Genomic DNA, 20260 nt, shown 5'->3' with positions numbered 1-20260 from the left:
TGTTAACATCAAGACATTGTGTAAAGCTCCTCTAAGTAAGGGCCTGTGGCCGAGAGATAAACGAACCAGCGGAACAGAGCCAAGACTCTAAAAGTGAACCCGCACACGTGTAGAAACACGATTGTGACAGAGAGGGCAGGATGAGTCAGTGGGGCCAAGGTGTATTACTAAGTAAATGATGCCGGAGAGGTTGGCTACCCGTACAGGGAAAAAAATTAGAACCCTTCTCACACCACACGTGTGAGAGAAACACATCGATGGGTTGCCTCCTGCACGAGCCCCGACCAGGGCCTGGGCCGGGGAGGAGCCTGCAACCACAGGTCCCATCCGGCTAGGGCTGAGCGCATTTTAATTAATAAATGGAAAGAGCAAGGAAAGTCGACCACTTTGAAGGAAGTAATGCATCCACCATCTGGGAAGGCTCTACCCCACACAGTTTGTACAACACAAAGAACACCCTTTCAGATGCCTGAATTCTCCTCCGCCCCAGTCAGGTCCTCTCCCGTGAACCCCGGCTGGGCATTCTTTTCTTAGATTAGTTAAATGAGGAATTTAGAGATTAGCCCACAGGTAGGTTAAGTTCATCTAATGACATCTTAGATATCATTATGGTACATTCATCTAAATCATGAAGTTAAGGTTGTCAAAATACGTATAATAAACAAAGACATTTTTTTAAAAAAAATATATATATTTATATTTATTGATTTCAGAGAGGAAGGATGAGGGAGAGATAGAAACATCCATGATGAGAGAGAATCATGGATCAGTTGCCTCCTGCAAATCCCCCACTGGGGATCGAGCCCACAACCCGGGCATGTGACCTTGACCGGAATCGAACCTGGGACCTTTCAGTTCACAGGCCGACACTCTATCCACTGAGCCGGTTTTTCTCTGTGGTTACAGCGTTGGCCCGCCTACCCAGGGTCTTGGGTCCCATCCCGGTCAAGGGCGGGTACCTCCCAGGTCCTGGTCTGGGCGGTGCAGGGGGGTGGGTGTGGGTGGATCAGTTGATGTCTCTCTCTCGCATTCATGTTTCTCTCTCTCCTCTCCTCTTGCTCCTCCTCCTCCCTCTTTCCCTAAAGATCAATGGGAAAAAATGTCCTCGGGTGAGGATTAAATAAGTAATAACAATAAAATAAAAAATAATAAAATAAAATAAAATAAATAAATAAAACGGAGCCAGAGCTGCCATGCCAGGGGCATTGCCTTGCACGCTTCTACCTCAAACCTTGGTCTGTTAAAACTGGACCAAATAATCCTTGGGCCGGGCCTCGGACGACACTGTCCCAAAGCACTGCTGACAGAAACACCAAGAAGCCGCCATTAGGGCTCCGAGACGGAAAACTAAACACAACGTATGAAGCGATCACCGGCGCCCGGTCGTCGGCACCGATGGAAACGCCTCCCGCATCCGCACCCGTTGCCGTGGTCCCCGATGGGGCAGCACCCGGGCTCCTGCCTGGATCGATGGTTCCCAAGCAGCTCAAATAAGTCCCGCTGTCTCTCCCGCTGAAGGGCCTTGTTATCTTTGGGTTAATGACGTCTGGGTTATGTTACTGGGTGTTGATTCAAGGGCCACCCTAAACCCGTAAAGAAAGAGGACGTGGGCAACGAGGTGGGTAGGAGACCGTGGCCATGGGTCCGGTTCCGGAGGCTCGGCATCCAGGTCCCCTCTGAAGACGGCCGGCCACTCCGCCCCACGAAAACCCGCCCCCGGCGCAGGCAGGGCTGCACCAGGGACAAAAACACGGAACCGGAAGAGGGAACCGAGTGCGTGGGCGCGCCCGAAACCTCCGCCAGTTTGCCGCGCCGCCGCCACCTTCCTGCCGCACTGCGCAGGCGCGCAGACCGATCCCGTCCTCCCCTCCCCCTCCCACCTCTCCCCGGAGCCGAGGACGTCCGCCGCAGCACTGAGCTTCTGCGCACGCCCGTCCCGCCCCCGCCCCCGGACCAATTGGAAGCGGCAGCGCCTGGGCGCCGGGGGCACGACGCCGTGGGCGGGGCCGAGACGTGAGGGCAGCGTGCTGGCGACACAGGGCGTATATAAGTGAATACAGGCACCGCCCCTCGCCCCAGTGACTGAGCCGCCGCCGAGGACTCAGCAACCTCCCCCTTGAGCCCCCCTCGCTTCCCGACGCTCCGTCCCCCCTGCCCGCCTTCTCCCGCCGCAGCCTTCCGCAGGCCGTTTCCACCGAGGAAAAGGAATCGTATCGTATGTCCGCTATCCAGAACCTCCACTCTTTCGGTGAGCGACGGGGAGGGCCCGCGGGGAAGGCCCGGGTGGGGCGGCAGGGCTGTCTAGGCCCAGAGACGGCCCCGGGAAGGCCGCTAGCGCTCGGGCCTTTGTAAGTGGGTGCGAAGGGAACAGGACTGGCCTCGAGGGCCGTGGGGACCGGGCCTGGGCCTTGGGGTCTCCCCCTGAGCGTGACCGGAAGCCTAGGACGAGAGGTCAGCCCTTGGGCGGGCCCAGCGTCTCGGGTGGCGCATTTACTAATGGCTCCGGCCCCACCGCGGGCCACACCCGCCCCTCCCGCCACCGCGGCGTCACATCCTTTACGTCACCGCCGTTGTCCCGGGCCCCGGAGAGGGAGGCGGCCCCAGCCCTAGAGTGACAAACGCGCGCGCCAATGGGGCGGCAAGTCGGCCCCGCCTCGGAGCTCGGGTTCCGGCCGGTTGCATCAGCCGACTGGGGCGGTGCCCGCCCGCCAGCCCTGGCTCCCCCTGGCTCCCCCGACACGTGATCGGCTTCCGAGGGCGGACCCGGAGGCCCAGGCTTTTGGCGGGGCTTGGGCAGGAAGCCGCCCGTCCCCGACCCGCCTGTTCCGGGGAGAGCCCACACGGGACATCATCTGATCTGACCCAGTTCTTGGGGCGATTTCAGGATTCTTTTTCTGCGCTCACCGAAGACCCAGTGGGGAGGGTGACGGTGGCCCCTGAGCCACCAGGGCTCTAAACTTCAGCCTTTCTTCCCAGACCCCTTTGCTGATGCAAGTAAGGGTGATGACCTGCTTCCCGCTGGCACTGAGGATTATATCCATATAAGAATCCAACAGAGAAACGGCAGGAAGACCCTTACTACTGTCCAAGGGATCGCTGATGATTACGATAAAAAGAAACTAGTGAAGGCCTTCAAGAAGGTAGGTCTTCATGGGAGGGGTGGGCCTTGAGGTGCTCACATAGGGGCGCTGTGCTGTTTCTCTCCCCCGGAAAGGGATGATGATGATGATGGCCCGGCCTGATCTGCCTTGCTTCCCCTGCAGAAATTTGCCTGCAATGGTACTGTAATTGAGCATCCAGAATATGGAGAAGTAATTCAGCTGCAGGGTGACCAGCGCAAGAACATATGCCAGTTCCTTGTCGAGGTGAGTTGGGTCACTGGCTGCATTGGTGCCTCTGCCCTGGCTAATCGCAGATCCTGCCTCATCTGTTAATGTCTGCTGGGAAAATGAGCCCTTTCATTTTGTAAGGCTGGACGAGATGGTTGAGTTTCAAAGTACATAGACATGTATTTCCGAAAACAGGAGGAACTCGTCTGCCTTAGTTTACTTTTTTATGGCTCTACTTTACCTTTTTAAAAAATACTTTATTGACTAAAAAAAAAACCTTTATTGTTGAAAGTATTATATATGTCCCCCTTTTTTATGGTTCTACCTTTAAAGGTTGCAAATTTAAATTGTGTGCAGACAGGTACTAAACTGGATGTCTGGTTGGCTGTTCCTCCTAAGTGCTAAGATCTGTTACAGCCTAAGTACCCTGAGTTGAGAACCACTGTGCTCCCAGTGGTTGGGGTATGCATCTTGGCTCTTGGACTTCCCTTGCCCAGTGTAGAAGCAGGAAGATAGGACTATTTTGCTCCAGAATTGGAGACTTGAACTCTCTCAATCTACTCTTTAAAACTCTGCCCTTTTATTTTTTTGCAGATTGGACTGGCTAAGGACGACCAGCTGAAGGTTCATGGGTTTTAAGTGCTTTTGGCTCACAGAAGCTTAAGTGAGGATTTCTTTGCAATGAGTAGAATTTCCCTCCTGTCCCTTGTCACAAGTTTAAAAACCTCACAGCTTGTATAATGTAACCATTTGGGGTCTGCTTTTAACTTGGACTAGTGTAACTCCTTCATGCAATAAACTGAAAAGAGCCATGCTGTCTAGTCTTGAAGTTCCTCATTTAAACAGAGGTCAAGCAGTAGGCGCCTGGCAGTGTCCAGCCTGAAACGGAGCAATACCGTGATGTTTCCGCCACGCCCATGTCTGGCCAAAGCTCCTCACCAGAGTTCCCTGCCCTCAGAGAATGTCACCGCCTGAGCAGCCTTCCGTGAAGCTGAGAGGAGAGGGGTAAGGCAGCAGCGGCATGTGTACCACTAGAGGGAGCCTTCCGTAACCACAGATCTACACCTGACCAAGTGATGGAGCTTAGAGCAAGCAGCCTGCCACCTTCCCTCCAGTGAGGTGTAAGGACTTGTGGCTTGCCACCAAGGTCTTCTTGACCAGACAGATCCTAGCTAATTGTTGTCCAAACACCATAATTTGAGGCCAACCTTCTTATCAGAGTTAAACTTTTGACAAGGGAACAAATTTCAAACTGAAGTGTCAGTCATGTAGCTAGCTATAGAGCTTGCAACTTCCTAGCAACAGCTGCCCAATGCCATGTGAAGTAAAAAAACAAAAATGATTTTTGGGGTGTTCTTTTTTCCCTCCTTCAGTTTTAATGTTATGTTATGTATTTAAACCCTTATTTAAATAAAACTTGTTTTCAGAAACACCTGACTTGCAGATTCTATTTTATGTATAGTCAATATCGTGTGTGTGAAAGAACCACAGAAGTGGGCAGGGAGTCCGTCTGACCCAGAGCTTCTCAACTGGGGCCTGAGCAAATAGGCCAAGAAAACGGTTGGTGAGCTTTTGCTCCTGTAAGTTTCCCAAAAGGACAGACATAGTGTGGGCGTCACCTAATATCCAAACCCCTAGAAAAGGCATGCAAAAGTGTGCTTGAAAAATTAGGTTTGTAGAATTAAAAAATATAGTGACAGATGTGTTTGTGACGCTGAAATTAATATCAGGAGGCTATCCCTGACAAAGGACAATGAATGGTAAAGTATCGTGTACTCCAGGGTCCATTCTGTTAAATACAAAATACAATCCCGCATGTGGATCATAAACCAGTCCTAACCAGATACTGAAATACAGGCTTCCAACTTCTAAGGAATCAACACTTCCTGTTTGTCGCCCATTTTGTAGATCAAGGTCAAACTAGAATGTGGAGGTTGTCTAATGAAAGGCTGAGCCAATGACAAATGCCCTGAAAATAGAAGAGGATTCTAATCTCAGTGGTAGAGGCTTAGAACACAAGATCTTACAAAATCCATCTGTTGTAACAACTCACCACTTAGCTCCCAACTGGTGGCATTGTTCAAAACATTTGGGTGATATTTTTAAATCAAGATTTAACTACAACAAAAGATTTAACTTCTTTTCCTAGAGAGACTTCTAGAAGCAACACAGGGCCAAACCCACGGAGAAGCACAGAAGGTGGGATGAAATAGGGAATCTTGCCATAGGTGGCTGTGCAGGTCCTGAGTGAGGCTGTTAACAACTTGTGCCTTTTAAAGACCTGCAGTTTTCCCCAAAGGGATTCTGAGATAAGCTAGCAACACCAGTATTAAGCTGTCTGCAACCAATCAAAACAATCATCTGAACAAACAACAGGAGGTTTGTAAATGCCCTAATTCAGTTGATGTGACATGGGTGTATCTCGGGCTTGAAGTAATAAAGCAATGTCTCCATTTGATGGTTGAGAGAACTGAGATGTGGAAATGACAAGGTTAATAAGTGATAGAGTCTCATCTAGAACCCAGTCTGTTCTTCCCATCATGACCTGTACCTTCACAATTTAAATAGCTCAATGTACAGACATTGTGTCTTGGTTCATGCAGTGTACCTGGGGATCACGGGGTAAGCAAAGGTGAACCAGCAGACACCCTGATGGGATGTAAGAACAGTGTAGCCTTGCTATCAGGCAGAAAGGGGCCAGTGCCGTTACTTGGCTTAGCTAAAGAGCATAGAATCTCTGAGGATTGGGAAGTCCCCACTCCCATCCTCGCCCAGGGGGCATCTGAAGCGGCGCATTCTAGGCAAGGAGGCCCAGCAGTGAAAGCGCCCAGTGGGTATGAGGACCGTAAGGTAGGACATTGGCTGGAACAAAGGCCCTGCATACACTGCCTCACTATGTGTCAGGCCTGTGCCAAGCACTTAAGTACACATCAACTCTGATTTAACCTTTGGGACTCAGCCCCAGGTTAAAACAGATTCAGAGAAGTGACTATATCAGCAAGTAGGTGGAGAGAAGGGAGTGGAGGAAAATGAGGGGTGGGAAGTTGGTGTGAGATCCTCGTGGGCTGAGTCACAAGCCGAGATCCACCCCTTCCCCCACGTCCTCCCCTCTCCCCAGCCTCCCTGCCCCACCCCAGGTAGCAGCAGCCCTCCGCCCACCCTCTGCAACAGAGACAAACATTTCTTAAAATGGTGTTTCTTAAGAGTGGGTTTAAGACAATAAAAATGGTCAGAACTACACAAGAATTTACAACTACTTAAAGCCTCTTCAAATTGCTGTCAACTCTTTAAATAAATAGGTAAAAGGAAGTATATTTGATACCCAAGCCAGTTTGGTTCAGTGAATAGAGAGTCAGCCCATGAACAGAAGGGTCCCGAGTTCAATTGCGGTTGCAGGCTCGATCCCTGGCCCTGATTGAGGCACGTGCAGGAAACAACCAATTGATGTTTTTTCTCTCTGTCTCTCCCGATCCCTTCCACTCTAAAAATCAATGGAAAAATATCCTTGGGTGAGGATTAACAAAAAAAAGAAACAGTATATTTGGGAACTGAATATTCTACCAAGTAGCTCTAGCATTAACCCCCTTCCTCATTTGCATCCTTGGTGTCAGGGTCAGAGGGCTTTGAAATTAAGAGCTCCTTGACTAATTCCCCCCCCCCCCGCCCCCCAGGAGATAATTCTTTCAAAATTAGCACATAGCCTAAGGTTTCAATAATTTCTTACACTCTTTTTTTCTCTTTTGAGTTGTTTGTTTTTGTAAATTTCTTACACTCTTTAATTGTAACTCAAATATTTATAAAGTATATGTCCACATGATAAAGGCCATACATGACAACACTACAGCCAACATCATGCTCAATGGGCAAAATGTTCATAAAAGGCACTGTTCCTGGGGAGCTTGTTAAACACTGAGATTGTGGACCCACTCAGAACAGCTAGGCTCTCCTGTATCCGGGAACAGTGCGCAGGGCCCACCTGTTTTCCAAGGGCCTACAGAGATGTCTGAGCTGAAAAGAACGGTGTCATCTCTCAAATCTGACCCAACAACCGCAAAATCAGAAGGAATAATTGTTTAACACGACAAAAGGTAACACTGGCAAGAAATGCAAACGATTCTTACATAACTCCCTGTGAACATAAAGTTCTAGAGGAAGAACATTGTTATTTTCGAATCCTCGCCCGAGGTTACGTTTTTATTGGTTTTAGAGAGAGAGGAAGGGAGAGAGAAACATCCATGTGAGAGAGAAACCGGAGATTGAACCCCCAACCCAGGTATACACCCTGACCAGGAATTGAACCTGCAACCCTCTGGCACACAGGACATTGCTCCAAGCAACTGAGCCACCAGCCAGGGCAAGATAGGTTTGTAAAATTGATAAACATCTTTTCAAAAATGTTACAAAAACCATGTCTGTTTGGCCTGTGGGTGCCTGTTATTCGTTTGGTATAAGGTGGGACAGAGCCTCATGCTAGAATCCCCGGCCTACAAACTCCAACAAACGGCCCTGCCTTAAGGGCCAGAATATCTGGTCCAGAAGCTCTGACGTGGGGCCCAGAAACTGGCCTTTTTAACTAACATCAGCCAGTTCCTACGGGAGGCCACAAACCACCCTTGGGGAGCTATTGAGGAAATGAGCCGGGAAGAAGCACTATGAGAGCTAAACTTCAGGGAAAGGAATCAGAAGTATTGTTTTGAAGATCGTTTGAAAGGCGGTGGTAGAGGGTCAGAACTTGGTTACCAGCATTTGAGAAACTAACCTGAGACTGGTGAGGCTCTCCATGGCTTTGATCAGATTCTTAAAAGAGCCACTACCCCAAACAGTTAAGAATCAGTGGTCCCTGGTTTCCTCTCGAGGCTTACACAGGCCCCAGGGGGTTAACAGGTTTTCCAGGCCTATCACAACATGCAGCAACAGTGCGTATTTCCATGTCAACTTGTAACATTAATAACTATTTAAAAATATTGGTACATATCTCTAAAACCAACAGTGTGTCGGATGGAAGGCGCCCACACAGCAGCCTCGCTCCACGGTGCTCAGAAGCGGGGTGTGACTCACTCGCTCCCTGGCCACTATCGCCAGCCACAGCCCAGCCGCAGCAGTCTGAGCGTTGCACAGGTTAAATCATCTTTAATCATAGTCCTTTACGGTTAATTTATCCCCAGAATGGACGATTGGTTAAAAACAGGAAACGTAGGGAACACAAGGTATGTTAACGTGGAGCACAAACATGTCAGTATTCGGTGTGTGTGGCAAGTCATTGATTCTCACTCTATTTCTGCGAAACAACAGGAAACGAGCACACGGACAACGCCAGGGGCAGGGAGATGTGACTTACCTGGTTCCGTGGTCCACCGTGGAGACAGAACTAAAGACCGCCGCTCAGCATCACCTGGGAACTTGTTAGATGTGCAGAATAGCAACCGCCTCCACACACCTGCTGAACCAATCTTCATTTTACCAAGTTTGAGAAGCACCAGTGTGAACCATAAAAGCAGCAGACTTCAAATTGTGTTCTGCGAGCTGGTTAAAAAAAACAACACATACAACAGTATTATTATGACTTTTCATTTTTTATAAGTGAATTTTTATGACAGTGTTAGATCTGCATTGAAATGCACACAAACAGTTGAATACAGAAATCAATAATGTTGGGACAATTGGATGTCCACATGCCAAAGAATGAAGCTGGACCCATACTTACCACCGTATACAAAAATTAACTCAAAATGGATCACAGTCCTAAACATAAGAGCTAAAAAAATAGAACTCTTAGAAGAAAATATGAGTTAATCTTCATAATGTTTGGTTAGGCAAAGATATCTTAGATATGACAACAAAACTACACGTGACAAAGAAAAAAAAATAGATGAATTAGACCTTATCAAATTCTAAAAACTTGTGCTTCAAAGGGTACTATCAAGAAAGTAAAAAGATGCCCAGTCTGTGTGGCTCAGTGGTTGAGCATCACCCTATGAACCAGGAGGTCATGGTTTGATGCCTGGTCAGGGCACATGCCTGGGTTGCGGGCTTGGTCCCCAGTGGTGGGCATGCAGGAGGCAGAGTATCAATGATTCTCTCTCATCATTGATGTTTCTATCTCTCCTCCCTTCCTGTCTGAAATCAATAAAAATCCCTTAAAAAAAAAAGTAAAAAGACAACCCACCAAATAGGAAAAAATATTTGCAAGTCATGTATCTGATAAGGGACTCAAATTTAGAATATATAAAGAACTCTTACCATTCTTTATTAGACAACCTAATTGAAAAGTGGGCAGAGGATTTGAATAGACATTTTTCCAAAGAAGATATTCAAATGGCCATTAAGTGCATGAAAAGACATTCAACATCACTAGCCATCAGGGAAAGGCAAATCAAAAGCACGGTGAGATACCGCTGGGACGACTCTAGTAAAAGAAATGGACCACAACAATTTTGGGTGGAGGATGTGGAGAAATGGGAACCCTCAGACATTGCTGATAGAAATGTAAAAATGGCGCAGCTGCTGAGGAAAATAGTCCGAAAGTTCCTCAAAAAATTAAACATAGTATTACCATGTGATTCAGCAATTCCACTCCTAAGTATATCCTCAAGTGAGTTAAGAACATATATTCACACAAAACCTTGTACACAATGTTCATAGCAGCATTGTTCACAATAGCCAAAGGCAGATACAACCCAACCTAACATCAACCGATGAATGAATTTTTTTTTTAATATATTTTATTGATTTTTTACAGAGAGGAAGGGAGAGAGATAGAGAGCCAGAAACATCGATGAGAGAGAAACATCGAACAGCTGCCTCCTGCACACCTCCCACTGGGGATGTGCCCGCAACCCAGGTACATGCCCTTGACCGGAATCGAACCTGGGACCCTTCAGTCCGCAGGCCGACGCTCTATCCACTGAGCCAAACCGGTTTTGGCCGATGAATGAATTTAAAAACTGTGGTGTATCCATACAATGGACTGTTAATTCAGGAAAAAAAAGGAATAAAATACGGATACATGCTGCAACATGAATGAATCTTGAAAACATTATGCCAAATGAAAGAAGAATATATATATATATTCTATTCTAGAGGCCTGATGCATGAAATTCGTGCATCTGCCTTGGCCCCCGCTGCTGCAGCTTCGTCCAGAAGGTAGCCCTCCATCCTCTTCCAGGGATAGTTTGGAATCAGATGGGTTTATAAATACTGGAGAACTTTAGTAAAGCCTGAAGAAACACACAGTGCCTTTTCCCTTCCCTCAAATAGCCTTTCACAGTAGCCAGAGATGTTTTCGGCAAAAGCAGCCATCAATATCTCCCCCACTCCATTTCCCCTTGCCCCCGCCGCCTGTCACTCCAACCTACCCCATTCTCTGGCTCAGTAGCGAACAGAGTGAAGGGAAGAGAAAGATACACCATAGAGGGAACAGGAAAGCAGGAAGAAGATTTTTTTTAATGCTTATTGGAATCAAACTGCCCAGGTTCAAGTCTCAGTTGTGCATCTGATGAGCCGTGTCCTGGGCAAATCACCGTGTTGAGTTTGGGATTTGATTTTACCTACTTAGAGCAAGTTATCCTACTAGTGATTCCGCAGTGCTGGCAGAAGATATAAGACTCCAGGGTCAAGGACAACTCACTTTGTTACTCACACCCCAGCTAGCAGCATGATTTGCATCAATTCCTCTTACCCCACAAGCTCCTTGGGGATGACATAATATGGACCCACAGTGGTGGTATCTCAGCTGAGGACCACTGAGCTTGGGAAATCTATTGGTTTTTGTTTGTTTTTAATTTTTTATTTTTATTTATTTATTTATTTATTTATTTATTTTTTTAAAATATATTTTATTGATTTTTTACAGAGAGGAGGGGGAGGGATAGAGAGTTAGAAACATTGATCAGCTGCCTCCTGCACGCCCCCTACTGGGGATGTGCCCGCAACCAAGGTACATGCCCTTGACCGGAATCGAACCTGGGACCCTTGAGTCCGCAGGCTGACGCTCCATCCGCTGAGCCAAACCGGTTAGGGCGTGTTTTTAATTTTTTAAAATATATTTTTATTGATTTCAGAGAGGAAAGGAGAGGAAGAGAGAGATAGAATCATCAATGATGAGAGAGAAATCATCAGTCGGCTGCCTCCTGCATGCCCCACACTGGGGATCAAGCCCACAACCCGGGCACATGCCCTGATCAGGAATCGAACCAGTGACCTCCTGGTTCATAGGTCGATGCTCAACCACTGAGCCACGCCGGCTGGGCTGTTTGTTTGTTTTTTAATCTATTGTTTTTCCAGTCAGCAGCAGCAAGCTTGCTCTTTGACCCATAGGGAGACATTACCTCATGCCTTGAGGTTACTCACTTCAAACACAGCCCTGAGACACGGTGCAGGTAGAGACAGGTCATGGCCCTGCATTCTTGGCGTACAGGAATGCTCAAGGCCCGCGGTGGATCGCTTCTACCAACAATCACCAAACTCAGTGTCTCAGTTTCTTTGGCTATAAACTAGGGGCCATCGGATTACCCTTCTTGTGAGGCTGTGATGAGGATTATAAGACAAGTGCTCCCTAAATGTCAATCGCCATTACTAGGGGAAGAGGGAGGTGAAAACGTGTTGTAGATGTCAGCAGGCTTGCAGGGAGGAGAAGTTCAAGTAAGGGGTAAGGAGAGGCCTCTCTGCTCACTTCCTCCACCACAACATTCAGGACACTGCTTCCCTCCAAGAGACAAGGACCAAAGACCTGCTTGATCACCATTGTGTCCCCAGGCTCAGCACCGTGCCTGGCACTAAAAAGCATTTAAAGAAAAAAAATATTTTTAATCCTCAACCAAGGATATTGTTTTTAAAAATATATTTTTATTGATCTCAGAGGAAGGAGAGGGAAAGAGATAACATCGATGATGAGAGAGAATCATTGATTGGCTGCCTCCTGGGGATGGAGCCCACAACCTGGGTATGTGCCCTGACCGGGAATTGAACCTCCTGGTTCATAGGTGGACACTCAACCTCTGAGCCACACCAGCCAGGCCTCACCCAAGGATATTTTTCCATTGATGCTTAGAGAGTGGAAGAGAGAGGGAAAGAGAGAGAGAAACATCGATGTGAGAGAAACACATCAGTTGGTTGCTTCTTGTACATGTCCTGACCAGGGCCCGGGCGGGGGGAGAGGGGTCCTGCAACCAAGGTACATGCTCTTGACCGGAACTGAACCCAGGACCTTTCAGTCCACAGGCTGACGCTCTATCCACTGAGCCAAACTGGCTAAAAAATTTTTAAAAAATAAATGGATGAATGAACGAATGAACGAATGAAAAAGTGAAGGCACAGATCTCTGAGCAAGCAGGAGGGTTTGGGATGAAGGGCCCTGGGGGAGGGACTGCACCCTCCAGTGACGGAGGAAAGGAGAAAAGGACAGACGGGGCCCATACAACTGCCGTCTTGGCCAGGAGGAGGGGACTGACAGTCAGATAACCTTGGAAGTAAAGGGAGAGATGATACACCAGGTTGCCAGGCAACAACCCAGCTGCAGAATATTAATCTGCAATGGAATCAACTGGCCACTTTCAGGTACTTTCCTGTTTGCGCTGGGAGGGGTACAGGAAGGGGTGGTGGTGTCCTCTGTCAGGAACTGGGGAGCAGCCTGGCAGGTTCTGAAGCGGAAGAGGGGCCGCCATCCGGGTGCATCCCACATCACTGAAATGACAAACCGTGGGAGCAGGCTGGGAGGGAGGAGAGTGAGGCCAGGTGGGGCAGAGGGAGACCCCGGCAGGTGGAGGAACCGGAGGTCACAGGGAAGGTCGATTGTGCTTCTGGAGAGAGGGCGGGCCAGGAGGCTATGGGTGAGGAGAGCAGCAGCACTCGGAGTCCAAGACTGACCAGGTTCCCAGCTCGGCTCCCTCACCCCACCTGTGGGGCCTGCGGCGAGCACCTTCACCTGGCTGACCCTCACTCCCTCGCCTCTGAAATGCACCGAGGAACTACTTCTCTCTCACACTAGCGGGTGCTTTTAGCATTATTTCCCCATTTAAAACCACTGTCTGACATGGCTCAACAAAACACTTCCCAATACTTCATTATGAAAATGCTCAAAACACACAGAAAAGTTGAATTGGGCACTCAGATGCCACCACCTGGATTCTATAATTTATAATTTTATTATCTCGATCTCCTATCTGCTCAGCCATCTTATTTTTCATACATTTCAAAATAAATGCACAGGAGACTTCACCCTGTTTGTTACAGTTCTTTCTTTTTTTTAAATAAAATTTACTTACAGTGAAACGCACAAATCCTAAGAGGGCATTCACTGGGTTTGAGAGCTGCACAGTGTTCTGGGATTGAGTTTGAGTGTTCAGTGCGGCCATATGCCTGTGAGCGTTCATTCAACAGCGGGAGGTGTTACTGTTAAGATATGGGAGCCTCCCCCGCCCCCGGCCGGCGTGGCTCAGTGGTTGAGCATCGACCTATGGATCAGGAGGTCACGGTCCGATTCCTGGTTGGGACAAAAAATAAGTAAATAAAGATATGGGAGGCAAGACGGTCCCGAGGGTGGAGGCCAGCGTGACCCAGTGCTGTGGGAGGCAGAAGGTGGGGAGACCTGAGGAGCTAGTGTGAGGCCTACATGGAGGAGGGGGCCTTAATCTGCTCAGGAGGGGGCTGCCAGGGACTATTGCGGGGAAGAGTGGAGAAGAAAGTAACCAAGGAAAGGGGAGGTTGTCCTGTTAGTCAGCACAATGTGGCAGCCTGAGGGGGTGAGGCTGTGGAGATGAAGTCCCCGGAATGATAGGAGAGCCGTACTTAGAACTTAATGTGTGAGAGGCCAACCCTCACCACGGGTCGGGCCGCGAGTACCTGGATCCTCCTCAGGTCTGTGACTTGCCTTTGATCGGAGAGTTAGGAGGTGCTGCCGAGCTGGGGTTCCAGCCCAGGATTGCCAACCCTTGTCCCGAAGATCCAGCCAGCCGTCCAGGCCTCGCCCTGAGCTTCTGATCTGGGAGGACTCGGCGCTGTGCAGCCTGAGCGGCCTGGGCGTGAGGGTGGGGCTTAGGGCTCCCCAGGTGATCTCAATGTGAAGTGGGGATTGAGAGCCACCGTTTTAAAGGCACTGGTGGGCATCAGGTAGGCATCAGGGGAGAACGTGCAAGGGGAAGCCAGAGAGGGAAGGCAGAGGCTAAATTGGGGGCACCCCCTGCTCACTCTCCCGGGCAGCCAGGCCTGTCCCTGGCCCCTGAGCTTGGTGGGTGGCCTCTCCAGCTCAGCTGAGAGCAGCAGCTGGCTGTCCTCTTGGTCCCGGACAGCAGGCAAGGCCATGCGTTGTTCTCCTACTTCCAGTGCCCCAGCCCTTGCCCTGGGAGGGACCACGGGTGCCCATGTTGACACGAACCCCTCCCAGGTGTCACTATTTGTCCCAGCACCTTCACATCCTCCAAGGCCCTGTTGCCTGGACCAGGGCGACGGCGTCATTATCAGCCTCCAACTTTTCCTCCATCGATAACCAATCAGGAAGCCAGCAGGCGATCATCAATCACACTGACGTCTCCCGAGGCCACCTGTGGCCAGGTGGGCAGAGGTGCCCTTGGAGAGCCTCCCTCCCCAGGAAATGCTCTCCCCTTTCCTGGGTACCATTGTTGTGTCTCTCTGTGTGTGTGTGATCCCTCCCCTAGAACCTAGACTCCACCAAAGCGAGGAAAGAAAGGGCCACCACACTCTTCTCCTATCCCTGGGGCCTCATCCAAACCCTGGCTTCCTGCCGGTGCTTACTCCCCGCAGTGAGAATGGAATAGACGAGCAGCCCAAAACCTTAACGCGCATCTCCCTGAACTGTGTTTGGAAAATCACCTGCACACTCTCTCGGAGCCGGTTCTTGCTGACAGGAAGAAGCCTTCCAGAAGCTGGGGCCCCTCGCGTTCATTCTCTGTTGTTGCCCTAAAAATCACCACCCACTTAGGCGCTTCAGACAACACAAGTCCATCCTCTCGCAGCCTGTGGGTGAGAAAGCCAGGCTCAGCGCGCTCCCTGGGCCAAAATCGAGCGGTGGCCAGGGCTGCGTTCCTTCCTGAGGCTCTGGGATGAATCTGCCTCCAAACTCATCCAGGTTGTTGGCCAAAGTCAGTTCTTTGTGGAGGTGGGGCCTCAGTGGGGGGCCCCTCTCAGCTTCTGACGGCTGGCCGGCCACCCGCACACCTCGTCCTGCCGGCCTGCTGCCCTTCTTCAATCCCGCAAGGGCAGGCCAAGTCTTTCATTCTTCAGATCTCAGACTCATCCTTCAGCCACATCATTCCGTCTCCAGCCAAAGAACCTTCTCTGTTCTTATGGGCTCATCCGATTGAATGGGGCCCACTCAGATACTCCAGATAGAGCGCTCTACTTGAAATTCTGCGACCTTAATTACAGTTGAGAAGTCCCTCTTGCCATGTAAGATCACATAGTCACATGTCCCGGGGGTTGGGGGGATGAACATCTTTGGGGGAACATTATTCTCTGCCCACCACACCCACCCCACCCCACCCCCCAGGAGAAGAAAGATCCCAGAATTAGGTGGACAGAGACCTGAGAGAATTTTTTTTTTAAATATATTTTTATTGATGTCAGAGAGGAAGGGAGAGGGAGATACAAACATCAAGGATGAGAGAGAATCATTGATCGGCTGCTTTCTGCACGCCCCACACCGGGATCGAACCGTGACCTCCTGGTTCATAGGTGGACGCTCAACCACTGAGCAACGCCAGCTGGGTGAGATCTGAGTTTTAAGCCCAGCTCTCCTTCTTGGTCATGTGATCTCAGGACAGGGATCGCTCAGCTGTCTGGGCCTGTTTCTTCATCTGTAGAATCGCCCCAGTAGAAATCAAGACTTGGGTTGTGGTACAACCAGGACTCTGCGGAAAGCGTATCATTTCCCGTTGCCACAGCAACATGAGCCTCTCTTTTCCCCAGGATGTGAGCAGAGCTGCTCCCTCAAGCCCCCTCAAAGTCTCTTCTGCCTCTGAGAGTCTGTGACTCAATTATTGTCACCAATGCCCGCACTGTTTTTGCCATTCTCGTTTATTCCATCTGCTGAGTCACCGAGACCTGCGCTGCATCAGGATGGTTAGTCACCAGAACATTTGGCCACTGGTTGCCATGGAAACCTCACAGCCTGCTTCCTTCATCACCTGTTAATTCTCAGCAAAGCTGGCTGTGAATGTGGGTACCACGGCCTCTTATCCAGAGCGGGAGGGGCCCTGATGATGCACGAACAAAAGCAAAATCTCTAGGCCCAGCTGCGGAAAAATAAAAAACAGCCTAGAGCTAGTTACATCTGTCCAAACGAGGTCAAGACAGCGATTTATCAAGCAGGCTAACCAGCCCAACCGGTGTGGCTCAGTGGTTGAGCATCAACCCAGGAACCAAGAGGTCACAGGTTTGACTCCCGGTCAGGGCACATGTGGGCTGCAGGCTCAGTCCCCAGTAGAGGACATGTAGGAGGCAGCTTATCAATGATGCTTTTTTTCCCATTGGTGTTTCTCTCTCTCCCTTCCTCTCTCTAAAAACCAATAAAAACATATTAAAAACACAACAACAACAACCCAGGTCAACAAGCATTCCATTTGGTTTTCTGGAACATCTTGGGCAAGCCCTTTTGTCTCTTTGCTAACCGTCTGAAGATGTATTTTTTTAAAAAATATATATTTTATTGATTTTTTTTACAGAGAGGAAGGGAGAGGGATAGAGAGTTAGAAACATCGATGAGAGAGAAACATCGATCAGCTGCCTCCTGCACACCCCCCACTGGGGATGTGCCAGCAACCAAGGTACATGCCCTTGACTGGAATCGAACCTGGGACACTTCAGTCCACAGGCCAACACTCTATCCACTGAGCCAAACCGGTTAGGGCTGAAGATGTATTTTTATATTGAAAAGTGGTGAATGCGTTCTGTGATTACTGCCTTCCCTTGAGGCACAGGAGCCTCAAGGAATTGGCTCTGGGTAGGGGGTTTGCAAGAGGCGGGGATGAGGGGCAGACCTGGGGAGATGTGGGGTAGCTGCAAGCTAAATCCAGCCCAGCACAGAGGGCACCAGGAGAGGGGGCGACACTCCGGGGTTTCCAGGTAAGGGAAGGTGAGGGTTCACAGCCAACCAGGATGTGGCCACGGGGCAGGGAGAGCGAGGCCTGATCAGCCCACGGCCCATTGCTCCTGATAACCGTGACACGTCCTGTGTGCAGAGGCCGGCAGACGGGACAGGAGATCAATACGTCACCCTCTGATCACACCCTCCCTGATCTTCAAACATCAGTATGGGCGGAACATGCTTTCTGAGTCTAAGGTCATTTGGTCCGCCTGCCTCACCTGCCCCCCAGTGGGAAGTAGCCTAAAGGATGCCCACCAGACCCCTGACCCCGAGGACATGGCAGACATTGTTCCTGACCCCAGGAAGCCTGCCTCCTGCCTGCCCCATGCCCAGCTGAAGAACGGCCCCTACCCTGCTTCTGCCCCTCACCAACGCCCCTTCCTCCCCCCGCATCCGGGTGACTGACGAAATGGCAGGGTGGGGCAGGGTTCTTCGTGCTGTGGGAGCCTGGCCTCATGGGAACGGAGGGCTTGGGAGGGGCCTTGAGGGCTTTATAAGGCAGGGCTGGAGCAACCGGCCCAGCAGAGAACCGAGAGGCACCAGGCAGACCTCAGCATCACCCAACTCCCGGCTCGGCAGGTGAGAGCACCCGGAGGGGAGGGAGAGGCTGGGAAGAGCATCGATGGGGCCCCACACCCTGTCAGGCTCACATATCAGTATCGCCAGGGCTGGGACCCTCCCCTTAACCCAGGGTGGGACTGGGTCTCAGCACGAGGACCCACCCTGGATTCCTGACCCTTGCCTTCGAGCTGACCTGCTGCTTCACCCAGGGCCCAGCCCGGACCCTCTCACTCCATATCCCCCCCTCTCACCAGCCCTGGGAGGTGAGAAAGACAAACGCTATTCTCCCACCTCTCAGATGAGAAAACAGGCCCAGAGGGAGATGTGACCCAAATGACTGGGTAAGGCTGGGCCTGGAACCCGTGTTCCTGGGCCCCATCTCAAGCTCTTTCCTAGACCAGCCCTGTCTGGAAGCACTTCCCATGCGATGGTAGTGTTCTATGCCTGCCCCGTCCGATACGGTACCCACCCGCCACACGTGCACGGAAATACGGCTAGTGCAAGGGAGGACCTTTTTATCTAATTAATTAAATGTAAAGAGCCACCCGGGGCCAGTGGCTACCATACTGGACAACCCACATGGCTAGTGTTGGGCACGGGGAGTGTGCGGGAGGTCTCCAAAGAGATCCCTGTGGTCCTTTATCACTGCTGAGTGTCCTTGTTAAAAAAGACATTTTTATTGATTTCAGAGAGGAGAGGAAAGGGAGAGAGAGATAGAAACATCAAGGATGAGAGAGATCACCCTTTCTTTTTTGCCTTTTAAGTGTATTTTTATTGATTTCAGAGAGGAAGGGAGAGGGATGAGAGAGAATCATCGCTCGGCTGCCCCCTGCACGCTCCATACCGGGGATCTAGCTGGCCACCTGGGCGTGTGCCCTGACCCGGTATCGAACCGTGACCTCCTGGTTCATGGGTCAACGCTCAACCACTGAGCCACGCCGGCTGGACCCTTGGTTGTTACTTTTAAAGTTGGCCTAAATGACAAGACCGAAACACCCACAGAGCTGCTCACGTGGCTTCGAATTGTGCATAACAGTTGAGAAATCGTTCCTCTAAGAAAAGCAGCCACTGGAATTAGGGTAGGGAAGGAGGAGAGGGGCAAGGCGTGGAGGTAGGGGGAGTGGGGGGACTGGCAGGAACAGTCCACAAGCCCTTGCAGAATTGCACACCTGCCAGCAGGGGGGGACCTGGAGCCCACCTGGCCCAGGCCCCTGCCCCTGGTGCCTGGACTGCCCTCCCCTAAGCTGGGCCCTGCTCCCTCTGCAGACAAGATGCAGCGGCTGTGTGTGCAAGCGCTGATCCTGGCTCTGGCTCTGGCCGCCTTCTCGGAAGCCTCCTGGAAGCCCCGCTCGCAGCTGCAGGACGCACCCTCGGGCCCAGGGGCCAAGAGGGCCCTGGAGGCACGTTGGCCGGACCAGCTGGGCCCAGCCCCTCACCACCAAAGGCAGCTGAGGTTCCCGGATCCCCCACGCCCGGTGGCAGGTAGGAGCTGCCGACAGCCCTCCCTGCTTGCCTCCCCCAGCCCGTTTGGGCCCTGGCCTCGGTTCCCCAGGGCTCCGTGTCCCTCCCCATCCTCACCGCCTCTCCCGCCTCTGGCCCGCAGACCTGTCCAAGAAGCAGGGGCCGTGGCTGGAGGAAGAGGAAGAAGCGTATGGATGGATGGACTTCGGCCGCCGCAGTGCTGAGGAAGGGGACCAACAGCCCTAGCCACCTCCCAGCCCAGCCCAGCCCAGCCCCATGGAAAACCAACCCAAATAAACCCGCTTCTAATGGACCACATTGTGTCAAGTGTCCTGGGGCAGGGGAGGGGAGCTGGGGCAGGGTTGAGGCAGGGAGGGGAGCTGGGGCAGGGTTGAGGCAGGGAGGGGAGCTGGGGCAGGATTGAGGCAGGGAGGGGAGCTGGGGCAGGGTTGAGGCAGGGAGGGGAGCTGGGGCAGGGTTGAGGCAGGGAGGGGAGCTGGGGCAGGGTTGAGGCAGGGAGGGGAGTTGAGCACCATCTAGGGCAGTGGTTCTCAACCTGTGGATCGCCACCCCTTTGGCGGTTGAACGACCCTTTCACAGGGGTCGCCTAAGACCATCCTGCATATCAGATAGTTACATGACGATTCATAACGGTAGCAACATTGCAGTTATGAGGTAGCAACGAAAATAATTTTATGGTTGGGTCACAACATGAGGAACTGTATTTAAAGGGCCAGAAGTTTGAGAACCACTGATCTAGGGGCAGACGCCATGGCTCATGCTTCTTGGTGTCCCCAGAGCCCAACACTGG

At 50.9% G+C, this 20260-nt stretch overlaps 2 protein-coding genes across 3 annotated transcripts; both read left to right on the top strand.

The window, feature by feature from the left end:
* Positions 1 to 2059: 2059 nt before the first annotated feature.
* On the top strand, positions 2060 to 4761 carry EIF1 (eukaryotic translation initiation factor 1). The gene is made up of 4 exons (XM_006094934.2): positions 2060 to 2248; positions 2977 to 3140; positions 3264 to 3365; positions 3924 to 4761. Exons 1-4 carry the CDS (start codon positions 2218 to 2220, stop codon positions 3966 to 3968), a joined length of 342 nt encoding a protein of 113 aa, XP_006094996.1. The 5' UTR covers positions 2060 to 2217; the 3' UTR covers positions 3969 to 4761.
* A 13201-nt stretch (positions 4762 to 17962) lies between these two features.
* Positions 17963 to 19746, top strand: GAST (gastrin). 2 transcript variants are annotated; one of them, XM_014461004.2, is made up of 4 exons: positions 17967 to 18006; positions 18287 to 18329; positions 19255 to 19470; positions 19592 to 19746. In XM_014461004.2, the coding sequence occupies exons 3-4, from the start codon at positions 19260 to 19262 to the stop codon at positions 19693 to 19695; spliced, it is 315 nt and encodes a 104-aa protein (XP_014316490.1). In that variant the 5' UTR covers positions 17967 to 18006; positions 18287 to 18329; positions 19255 to 19259; the 3' UTR covers positions 19696 to 19746. The 2 variants fall into 2 exon arrangements, with proteins under 2 accessions (XP_006094995.1, XP_014316490.1); XM_006094933.3 differs by lacking the exon at positions 18287 to 18329 and having other exon boundaries at positions 17963 to 18006.
* Positions 19747 to 20260: the final 514 nt, after the last annotated feature.

This window comes from Myotis lucifugus, unplaced genomic scaffold (genome assembly GCF_000147115.1).
Source record: "Myotis lucifugus unplaced genomic scaffold, Myoluc2.0 scaffold_146, whole genome shotgun sequence".
Classification (NCBI taxonomy): domain Eukaryota; kingdom Metazoa; phylum Chordata; class Mammalia; order Chiroptera; family Vespertilionidae; genus Myotis; species Myotis lucifugus.
Note: the sequence above shows the minus strand (reverse complement) of the source record. Positions and strands in the feature narration are given on the sequence as shown.